General features: G+C 46.3%; 1 protein-coding gene across 1 annotated transcript; it reads right to left on the minus strand.

Annotated features, from left to right (window-relative positions):
* Positions 1-10,075: 10,075 nt before the first annotated feature.
* On the minus strand, positions 10,076-11,228 carry CCL21 (C-C motif chemokine ligand 21). Its single transcript, XM_060609421.2, has 4 exons — positions 11,073-11,228; positions 10,858-10,978; positions 10,587-10,769; positions 10,076-10,505 (listed from the first exon to the last, which is right to left on the minus strand). The coding sequence occupies exons 1-4, from the start codon at positions 11,137-11,139 to the stop codon at positions 10,472-10,474; spliced, it is 405 nt and encodes a 134-aa protein (XP_060465404.1). The 5' UTR covers positions 11,140-11,228; the 3' UTR covers positions 10,076-10,471.
* Between the last annotated feature and the right edge of the window lie 704 nt (positions 11,229-11,932).

The raw sequence follows: 11,932 nt of genomic DNA on the forward strand, positions 1-11,932 counted from the left end.
TCACATTTCCCACTAAATAGTAAACTTAAAGTAATGCTACATTCCTAGAGAAATTGCATAGATTAGAGCACCTTCAAAGAGATGCCATAATGCCTGGCACAGAATATTACAGCTAATAATCTAGCACATGCCTTTTTTTCTATACCAGTCAATTAAAGACCATTGAAATCAGCTTCTTTTCTTAAAATATTTTTAATGTTTATTTATTTTTGAGAGACAGAGAGAGACAGAGACAGAGACAGAGAGAGAGAGTGGGGGAGGGGCAGAGAGAGAGAGAGAGACACAGAATCTGAAGCAGGCTCCAAGCTCCGAGCTGTCGGCACAGAGCCCAACATGGGGCTCAAACCCACAAACTGTGAGATCATGACCTGAGCCGAAGTTGGATGCTTAACCGACTGAGCCACCCAGGCACCCTGAAATCAGTTTTTCAATTGGAATGACAGGACTACACCATCACTGTCTTACCCCAGGGATGTATCAGCATTCCTGCTCTTTGTCATAAGAGCAGGACATCACATAGAATATCAACTGTCATAATCTTGACATCTCATAGAATATCAACTGACATTATGCTTACTGTCTCTAGTGGACAAGAAATAGCAGTCCCCTTAAATGCCTTAAGTTAAGGGTCTTAAGTTAAGACCCATATGTGCCAGAGAGAGAGAAAGAAATCTTACAAAAATTCAGGATCCTGCCATATAGGTGAAGTTTCTTGGCTACTGTGGGTAGAGAGAAGCTGAAAAACAGTGGTCTGTGGTATGTTGTAACTTCACCATGAAGAAAGAGACACAATACTTAAAGGGAAGTTTAGATTTTGGAGGCAACATATGCTATATTTAGGTGTACTGCTGTAAAATATTTACTGGATATGACATAAAGCTGATGATTTTGAATGAAGCCCAGAGCAAGGAGGGCTCAGCAGCAGTTCCAGTTTCCAGGAAAGTTGCGCTGCTACTTGGGTGTTATGACTCATAAATCCAATGAACTTCAGATTTTCTGTGGCAGAAAAAGGGTGCTGTAGGAGCTCCAATAGGAGAATTACAGCAAAGACCCTTAGGGTGTTGGAGTAAGGCCACACCTCTTTTGCTAGTGATTATTTTCTATTTGAAAACCAGTTCCTGATTTGCCACTGGGCCTGGGTGAACACTCAGACTCTAGTTCACTCGGTGCCAATGTGGCCTAAGGGTGTTATCTATAGCAAATCATATAGTTGGATGTGCACAGTAGCATCATTCCATTGTTAAATGGCCATTGTACATATGAGATCAGGCCTTACAAATTTCAGAAGGCAGGAGTAAAAGCATGGGTAGGTGGCTCAGATTCCTACTTGTATTGTTTCTTCTTCTGATTACACTTATACCTTCAAGGAGAAGTTTTCTACAGTTAACAGAGGGAAAAAATGCATGGTCTTGATGTTTAGATGGTTCTCTAAGGTATGCTGGCATCCGTCAGAAGCAGACAGTTGCTTACATTCAGAGGTGGCCTTGAAAGACAGTGGTGAAGGGAATTCCTTTCAGCGGGCAGAATTTCAGGCAGTACTTTGAATGTCAACATTGTTGGGAAGTAGAGACAGCTTGAGGTTTGGAGGTATACTAATTCACATGCAGTGGCTGCCTACAATAACCCTGCCCTCACCTTTGTGAATGGTTCCTTCACTAAAATTTTTTTCCATTAAACCTTTCTGGGCATGCCATTTGTTTCCCGCCAAGATCCTGAATGATACAAGAGTATAGTGCAGAGGGAGCATAATAGGGTTCAATTAAATTTCATTACTGTCTGCCTGGAATGCCTGTTGAGAAAGACCTTGAGAATCAGCAGGAAAGAGTAAAATAACAAAATAATAACAAACAAGGGATTTGTAACACATTCATTCAATAAATATTTATTGAGGGCCCCCTATGTTCCAGACACTGTTCTTGGCACTAGGATATGGCAGTAAACAAAACAGATGGATGTTTCTGCTCTTGCAGAGTTTTTATTCTAATGAAGGAGACAGGAAATAAGAAAACAAGAAAAATGTATATACTTCAGAGGACAGTAAGTGCTATGAAGAAAAATAAAGAAGGCCAGAGGGATAGGGAGTATTGGGGAGTGTGGTCAGGGAAAACTTTGGTGACAACATTTGAACAGAAAGCTGATGTGAAGAAGGTGAGGGAGAGAGCCATTCAGAGATCTGGGGAAGATGTTCTAGGCAAAGAAAATAGCAAGTGTGAAGATTTTGAGGTGAGAGTATGTTTGAGGAATAGAAAGGAGGCCAATGTTATGGGAGGGAAGTGAGCAAAGAGTGGTGGGAGATATAGTCAGATATTAATATGGGCCAAATAATTAAGGCTTTGTAGGCCATTGTAGGGTTTATGTTTTATTTTGAGTGAGATGGGGAACGATTGGAGGGTTTTAAATGGAGGTGTGACATGATCTGATATGTTTTAAAGTCCCCTTCTGGCTGTCGGATCAAAGTAGTGCAAGAATGGAAGCAGGGAGACCAGGTCAGAGGCTATTGCAATAATTGAGGAGGACACAATGTTACTGGGAGTTGGTGAGAAGTGATTAGATTCTGGAAATATTTTGAAGGTAAAGTCATGGGCTTTGGTGCGGGGTTCAGCATACAATGTGAGAGGAAAGAAGAGGCAAGAATACTGCAATATTTTTGGCCTGAGCAATGTGATGGATGGAGTTGCATTTACCAAGATGTGGATGACTACAGAGGAGTGGGTGTGTGGGAAGATCAGGGGCCTGGTTTGACTTGTTAGGATGAAGCAGCATTTTGGATATATAAGTGGAGATGTAGGCATTTGATAAGAAGTAGGCAGCTGGTAATGTGAGTTTGAAGTTCAGGGGAGAAATTTTAGCTAAAAATACAAATTTGGGAGCATATGGATGGTATGTAAGGCCATAAGACATTGAGATCTCCAAGGGAGTAAGTGTAGGTAGAAGAGGTTCATGTTCCAAGTCCTGAAGCTCCCCAATATCGACAGATCAGGGATATGAAGAGGATCAGGGAAGGAGGGGTGCTGTCAGGGTGTTACGATGGTACCCACTTTCATGGCAAACAGGGAAAGGACACAGGGTCTGTGGGTGGAAGGCTTAAGCACCAACTCCCTAGCCGTTGGTTTAGATGATCCAGTGGGGGTGGAAGTGGGGGACTGGATGCCAAGCAGGTGGGTTTAAAACAGTTCCTGATCACATACACAGAACTCTAAGTGGGCTACATGCTTCACCTAGTTCACCCACTTCCCAGCCAGGTTGCTTTTGTGTGAGCCCTGGACAAATCTTACAGCTCAGGGCAGCTTTTTCCAGCCTATACCCACACTCCTCCAAGGAGCCCACACGGACTTCATGCTTCCTGGTTTGACCATATCCACACCTCATGAATCACAGACCTTGGATAGTGGGCCATAGCTACTGGGACAGGGAAGGGAGCAGCTGTGCCTGGGAAGTCAACCAAGTCCATGGTAGGGGAGTTAATGATTGTGGGGAGAGGACCTCGACTAGATGCTTAGTGTTTGTTGAATGAATGAGTGTGTGTATCCCAAGCTGTGTCCCTGGAGCTGTGCTTGACTGATGTGCTTGTCGTGTGTGTGTGTGTGTGTATGTATGTGTGTACCTGAGGTGCCCATCCTGTGTGTGGGCCTCCCCATACCTACCTCGCGCAGTTAGTGTTGTATGTGGCTGTGTGTCTCCTCTCCCAGACCTGCAGAGGGCGCCCCAGCCTGGGAAGGGAGGCTCTCGAGTGGGCGGGGCTCTGGAGGAGAGGTGTAGGGAAGCTGTAGTTGGCTAGGGGTATTATAGCAGGGGCGGGGGCGGGGGGGTGGGGAGGCCCTGACCCAGGGGGCTCCTCAGAGAGTCCGGGAAGGGCGTTGGGCCCAAAGTTCCTGGGCCCGGGCCGACTTCTGGTGCTCTCCTTGCTCCAGGCACCCGTGGGCCCCCGAAGCCGGAGGTCCCGGACAACGGGCCGGATACGCGGAGGGGAGACTTGGACTGTAAGTGGGACCACACCCCCGGGGGCCTGGGGCCAGCGTGGGTCTCAGAGGCCCCCCCGGGTGGCCATTACCCCAGGTTTAGAACAACGGCCCTCCCCCCAAATCCCCGCCACTCAGGCCCCCGAACTCGTCCGTACACAGCTCGCTGGCAGAGACGCGTGGGCGGGCGAAGGCCTGTGTTTGTCTACAAATATTTATCTCCCTCACTCCCACTCCAACATACCCTGAGTCCAAGGCACTAACGTAGAAGTCGAAATAATGTTTGCCTTAAAGGCTAAAGGAAGTTCACATCACCTCTGGCACTTCCTTCACAGAATAACCTGCACCCGATTGATTCCTTACACCGCATAATTACGGTGCTAACCCTAAAAAAGGGTTTCTTTGTTCAGTGAAGGTTTATTGAGAGCCTAACTGTGCCGGCGTGAGGCTCGGCGCCAGAGGATGAAGGCCTTTAACATGGATATGAGCGGAAAAGGAATGTATACTATTCGTCATTGGACACAGGAAAACGCCAGACCTCTGGCCTATCATGAGACACATTTGAGGACAAGTAATAAAAAAAAAAATCTTTGTGGTCCCAGAAAGATAAAGGAAATGAAAACAAAATTCAACCCACAAACCTGCTGTTTGCATGTAGCCGACCGAGGACCGCGGTGACGATGCTGCCTCCTGGTGGCGGAACGGGGCAACGCAGCTATCACAGTCAAGTGGAGTTTCACAGGGTGGGAGTGGTGGTGGCAGTGACGGCGTGGATTCTGAACCGAAATTGGCTCTGGCTGCCCAGGTGGTCAATAGTGGAATTTCGTTCTCTTAATATTAGATTGAAATTTATTATGACAACAGTTCCATAGCTCTAAGGCAAAAATCTTCAAGAACATGGCATCAGAGTTTCCCTGGGGTGTTTTGGTTTGTCACCACCGAGAAAGGGATGTCCTGAAGAAAACAAAGTCTTCAGCTTCTTTTCATAGCTAATACATTCTCTGCAGGTGGAACTGTAAACACCAATAGAAGAATTAAAAATATAGGTGTTAGAAAAAGACGCTTGGCAACTTAAGCATTTATGAAAATGGTAACTCATTGGTCAAGACTGATGCCAAAGGATAGAAGCATTGATGAATTTCATAAAACAACACAGCATCATTTTGACCCAAAATACAAGGAAAAATAGCACCTGGATGTGGGAAAGAGAAAGAACTTCACAAAAGAGGCCAGTGAGCTGAAGGCGTTTTCACAGGTAAATGCTTAAAGCCAGGAAACAAATTAATTTTGAGTTTCATAAATAGTAAGTGTGGGCCCAGTCCCTCTGACATTCCTGTGCCCTAATGCAAGGTACAGATGCCAAGTGTGTTAGTGGTGCTGTGCTGGTACCTCTATATTGTTCCATTTTTAATTTTTGAAAGGAATATATCAAAAGAAAGGCTCTGTCATTGGTGATCATGACCCTCTAAAGGCTTGGGTTGATGAGGAAAGAATGAAATAGTGGCTAGCCAGAGTATGGCCCAAGTATTGTGGGAGGTGTGGTTGAGAAATCTGATTGCTTAGTTTGGAATTCGTTTCAGGTTCATATTACTGAGCTTAAGATGTTTTTAGGAGGTCTCACTAGCTCTGGACAGGGTTAAGGATATGGGATACAAACCCCTTACATTTGAATTTTTTTTTTAACGTTTATTTATTTTTGAGACAGAGAGAGACAGAGCATGAACGGGGGAGGGTCAGAGAGAGGGAGACACAGAATCTGAAACAGGCTCCAGGCTCTGAGCAGTCAGCATAGAGCCTGACGTGGGGCTTGAACTCACTGACCGCGAGATCATGACCTGAGCCGAAGTCAGCCGCTCAACCGACTGAGCCACCCAGGCACCCCAAAACCCCTTACATTTGTATCAAAGTGATCCTTAAAGGATTCACAAAGGAGGGCCAGGGGAAATGGGAGGCTTCTAATTCCCAGGCAACTCTGACAAGAAGGAGCTGGCCCATCATTTCATAAGTGTGTGTGTTGTTTCATGGGAGAGATAGTGACAAGATCATTTAAAAACATGGTATTAGTAATTTTCTGAATGGTCCTGAGGGTGACTTATTGTTAGCAGAAAGTTTTAAAGCAATAGACCCATTTAAAATATATATATATATTTTTAACGTTTATTCACTTTTTGAGAGACAGAGACAGAGTGTGAGCAGGGCAGGGGCAGAGAAAGAGGGAGACACACAATCCAAAGCAGGCTCCAGGCTCTGAGCTGTCAGCACAGAGCCCGATGTAGGGCTTGAACTCATGAACTGGGAGATCATGACCTGAGCTGAAGTTGGACACTTAACTGACTGAGCCTCCCAGGTGCCCCTCAGTAGACCCAGTTTTAAAGCAATGAAATGTTTTAGTGCTTTAGTGTTAAAGGAAAACTGGATTCCAGGGATTACAGTGGCTTTTCATGATTGAGGGGATGATGATTTTGTAAATTTGGGGGATGTATGCTCTTTAGAATTTTTTTTCTTCTTTTACATTCCTAGTAGAAGCCATTGTCTCCCTAGTGAACACAGGTATACTACTATTCAGTAAAATATTTATTTTTACATATGCATGAGCAAGGCATTGGAAGTCCTTCAAATTTATAATTTTATTGTATGCTTTGTACTTGTTTTTATGGAAATATTTCCTTGTCTAAGCAGCAGTCTTTTGGAAATTTACCTTCATCTCCTCTCCCATTTCTGTCCTTTACACACATACACACACCAAAAACATTTACTGTAGTTTTACTTGGGGCTCAGGAAGAAGTACAAATAAATGCATGTGTTTAATTTGCCATCTTTACCCTGAACTCCTACTAGTCTTTGAATTTAATGGTGTTGATCTTTTCCTTTATGGTTTGTGTTTTATGGTTTTAATCTTTTTGTCTTGGTTTGGTTTTGGTTTTACATCTTAAGCTCTTTCTATCTCAAGGTTATAAACACACGTATCTATAGTTTCCTCTATTACATATATTTGAAACATTGGGTCTTTCATTCATCTCATATGATGAAACATTGAAAAGTATTGAGTTTATGATAGTGACAAGATAGAGGTGTTTTAAAAATGGAAGAGAAATTAGAACTTAGAAAAAACCCCAAAAGGCAAGTGGCAAAGGAAAAGTAAGCCAAGTACACTACTGTGCTATGCAGTGAACAATTACATGGTGATAATAATGTAAACTCTGATCATGACCTAAATATAGTGGTATGACTATATTTAGAGGACAGGGTGACAGAAGAGGAGGGTTGGTAAGAGTTAATTCCCCATTTTTTATAATAGGAAGCCAATTGGCAACGTTTAAATAGATAAACCGAGAAACAGAAGTGTGAACAAAGTATTTAGATGTATGGCACTAACTCCTAGAAGAAGTAGCTTAAGAGTTAAAATTTACAGGAAGTGGGGCACCTGGGTGGCTCAGTCCATTGAGCTTCTGACTTCAGCTCAGGTCATGATCTTGTGGTTCAAGAGTTTGAGCCCTGCATTGGGCCCACTGCTATCAGCTCAGAGCCCGCTTTGAATCCTCTGTCCACCCCCACCTCTCTGCCCCGCCTCTGCTCATTCTCTTTCTCTCTCTCAAAAATGAATAAAAACATTTAAAAAATTTGTAGGAAATGGTTTTCAAAAGTTTTTTGATATTTTGAAAAGCCATGACTATTACTTATTTTTTTTTTTAAATTATGCATCTTAAGGGGCGCCTGGGTGGCTCAGTTGGTTGAGCATCTGACTTCGGCTCAGGTCATGATCTCGCAGTCTGTGAGTTCGAGCCCCGCATCGGGCTCTGTGCTGATGGCTCAGAGCCTGGAGCCTGCTTCCGATTCTGTGTCTCCCTCTCTCTCTGCCCCTTCCCTGCACATGCTCTGTCTCTCTCTGTCTCAAAAATAAATAAAAACATTAAGAAAAAAAATTTTAAAAAAAAGAATGTAAGATTGTTTAAAAAAAATGAATTATGCATCTTAAGAAAAAAGAAAGAACAAGATAACATTGTCAAAGATGAAGGCAGATAAGGACAGTGGCCACTCGTTTTCTGATGGAATAAGGAATATATTGCATGCCTGCTCAGGGCAGGGTTTGAGGCACAGATGAGGCATAGATAATTAGCAGGATAATTTAGCGAAATACGAAGTTCTGCTTATGTGTTTCCTTTTACTCCGGAGCAACCTCGAGTTTTGGCATGGCTAAGAATAGAGGCATCCTGATGTCAAAGGCCCTTCTGCTTTTGTAAATGTCGGAAGCACACCTGGGAAGAGGTTATGCCCCGGAGGGACTGGGGAGAGGAAGGATTTTGAAGAAAGGTCTTTCTGACTGGGAGGGAATTGGTATGTATGTCCAGCAATGGGCTGTAATCCCTGGCTGTGTTGAAGCAAGTGTCAGCATCTGAGTGAATGGCTCTGTGGGGGTGTCATGGGAAGCCAGGTTCAAGCCCAGAGTCTTTTATAGCTGAGTTCCCGTGTCTCTAATGTGGCACAGAGCTAAGAGTTTGAGAAGCCAGCACCTGAAGAGTCATACCTGCTAGTACCACAGGGGCCTTAGCATTTACTGGTAAGACTGATGTCCAGTGATGGGATGGTGTGGGGAGCAGATAGGATGCCTCTTCTGTGCCTTGATGTTTCTATGACCTTTGCACAGCCCTTGGCAAGTGGGATCTCCAGACTTCCTGATGTTGAATTCCTCATTAGCACTCCAGTGCAGGGGCTTGGAGTAGGATTAAGTTCATTGAAAGAACATTTTAAAATGCAATAATTCTTGTGGCACCTGGGTGGCTCAGTTGGTTGAGTGTCCGACTTCAGCTCAGGTCATGATCTCATGATTTGTGGGTTTGAGCCCCACACTGCAGTTCTGACTACGCAGAGCCTGCTTCGGGTCCTCTGTCTCCATCTCTCTCTGCCCCTCCCCTGGTCATGTTCTCTCAAAAATAATTAAAACACACACACACACACACACACACACACACACACAAATGCAGTAATTCTTGCATATCTGAATTTTCAGACTAAGATCACACCTGCTGCACGAGGATAGGTAGGAAGAGCCCCCATCTTTGCCCGTTGCAGGAGGACCAGACAGCACTTACTTTAATGACTTTATGATAAGTAGTAAATGATGTGGTGTGCTCAGGCTCCCACGGAAGGAAAATGTGGTGGGGCAGTCACCTCTAGCTTCTCGCCCCTCACCCAGGATCTATTCCCTTCTTTCCCACATGGCCTGGCTCCCCAATGGTTTTCCCTCTCCCTATATCCCTTTTATCCCCTATGGGGATAAAAGAGGCAATGAGGGGATCTCTGCTCTGGGGAGGAAGAGGTAGAGAAGAGCCAGGCCAGAGTCTTCTTAGAGAGGACACCGATTTGCATTTGAATTCTGGGGTTCTAAATACCTGCCACAGGAGACTTAGTCCTTGGTCTCAGAGGTTAAAGGGGCTAAAGTACCCTAGGGAAGAAAGGGAAGGAGAGAAGGCTTTCCCACCTGGGAGGGAGCTTAGGGAGTCAAGAAGCCCAGATAGGAATAGAGAAGCACACAGCTCCATTAAACAAAGAGAGACCCAGCTTCACTGATGAGGGCAGGAGTGTGTGGGTATTTGGGAAGGGATGGGGGCTCTGAAGGGGTCCCAGGGCCGGAACTGTGCATAGGGTAGGTTTTAGTAGAACTTGTGTTTGCCTGTGTTACAGGCAGGCCCAGGTTCCATTCTCCCTTCTGGGGACCCTCCCAAAGAAGTCCTTGGACCTTCGTATTCAGAGGACCCCAGGGAAAGTGGTGGCAGTCCCAGGCAGAGCTAGGAAAAGATCTGGAGGTCACTCCTGAAGTGATAGCATGCTGGACATAACCAGGGAAGAGCCCTCTTCAGGGTCTCAGAGGCCTGCAGAGCTTTTGGCGATGTGTGCTCTTGGTCCACCATCTCTCACTGACAGGGATTTCTCAGAGACCGGGAGCAGCCCAGATCCCTCTACTGCCAGGGTAACTGGGAGGCAAGGAAACTCTTGGGATAGGTGAGAAAATAGAATTTTCCAGGTCACGTTCTTGGCTGGGACCAGAGTGTGTGACCCCACCCTGTAGTGACACTGGCTTCCCCATTGACGCAAACACACAGGAACAGATACTTGGGTGGGAGGCTGGAACAGGTTTTTATTGTTAGATATAAATTGTATTTACAAGAAAGCAGTAGGGTGCAGTGGGAGTAGGGTCAGGTCCAGTATCCTGGGTGACCTTTTCTCAGAGGGGACAGTCCTGCTGCCTCCTCTCACACTTCCTGGGAGACTCTCCCTCCTCTGCCTTTCTGGGTCTGGCCTGGTGTGGGCAACGTAGCCATGCAGGGTAGGGCTGGGTATACAGATGGGATGGTTGAAGCAGGAGAAGGGGTGAGGCAAGGCCAGCATGAGGTGGCTGCTCTGCGGCCCCTGAGTCTACCCCCTCTCCTAGCCCACTTCTTGCTCCTTGGATTGGGGCTCCAAGCCCCAGTGAGGCTGGTGGGGGCCTCCTGGGCTCCAGGCTGGTCACTGGGCTATGACCCTTTTGGGGTCTGTGGCTGTTCAGTCCTGGGAGGGCAGAAGAGGGGTTTAAGGGGCTGATCAGGGCTCCCCTTCACTTCCCTCCCACTGTCCCTCTAGCTTCCTCACCTCTTACAGCCTTTGGAGCCCTTTCCCTTCTTGCCAGACTTGGGGGCTCCTTTGTCCCTCTTACAGCCCTGGGCTTGTTTCCGTGGGGCTGGTGGCTTGTCCAGACGTTGCATCAGCTGCTGCACCCAGGTCTCTTTAGGGTCTGCGCATAGCTCTGGCTGAGAGCGCTTCCGAGGTGAGAACCTGGGGGTTGGGCATTAGCAAGCCTGTCCTAGTTTTGCCCGCCATGCCCTCCCCACTCAGCTGCACCCACCTTCTTGCACCCACTCACAGGATAGCTGAGATGGGGCAGCCCCTGCTTGGCTCCTGCTTCCGGTAGCTGCGGACAACCTGGGCGGGAATCTTCCTTAGGCTGTACTTGAGGCAACAATCCTGCGCCCCTCCATCACTGCCTGCAGGGTGGGGTTTACAGGGAGCCGGGGCTCCTGGTAGGCTCCCACCCGCGCCTCCCCTTCTCCCCATCCTAGGCAACTCCCTCTTTGATACCTTGGGTCCAGGGGATGCAGAAGGCCAGGACCAGGACAAGGAGGCTCAGAGCCAATGACTGAGCCATGGCTGTGGTAGAAGGTGAGTGTGAGGCCAGAGCGGTAGGCGAGGTGGACAGCTGCAAGTTGGGGGTCCGTGTGTCAGCTAGGACTGGTCTGCTGCCTATTTATGCAGGCAGACACTTTCACTTCCTCCATCCCCAGCCACTCTGTCCATGCAAGAATAGGGATCTCCCTCCTTTTCCTTCCTGAAAGGCTGCCTCACTAGTATGCGGAAACGAAAACTTCACACAGCCCATCGGATCCCAAGCCTCCTGAGTCTGTCTCCTCAATATCAATTGAATCTGTCCAGCCCTTTTTCTACCTTTGGCCACTGTTTTGGTCCAGGCTTCACTGTGTCTCTCCTGGAACACTATGATTGCCTCTTCACTGCATTTTAGGTTCCATATTCTCCCCATTCTTCCACAGGCTGAGGACTGTTGCTTCCTAAAATGTGCATTTGATTTTTGGATTGTAAGAGTTCTTTTTTTTTTTTTTTAAAGTAGGCTTGATGCATAGTGTGGAGCCCAATGTGGGACTTGAACTCACAACCCTGAGATCAAGACCTGAGCTGAGATTGAGAGTCGGACGCTTAACTGACTGAGCCACCCCAAAGATATTTCTTTTAAGTATTATTTATTTAAGTAATCTCTACACTGAGTGTGGGGCTTGGACTCATGATCCCGAGATCACGAGTCACACGCATGCTCTTTGGACTGAGCTAGCCAGACGCCTCTGGATTTTGAAAGTTCTTTATGCATTCTGGATAATAGACCCTTATCAGATATATGATTTGCAAATATATCCTCCTATTCTGTGGAT

The sequence above is a fragment of the Panthera onca genome, chromosome D4, assembly GCF_046562875.1.
Source record: "Panthera onca isolate mPanOnc1 chromosome D4, mPanOnc1 haplotype 2, whole genome shotgun sequence".
NCBI classification, from domain to species: Eukaryota; Metazoa; Chordata; class Mammalia; order Carnivora; family Felidae; genus Panthera; species Panthera onca.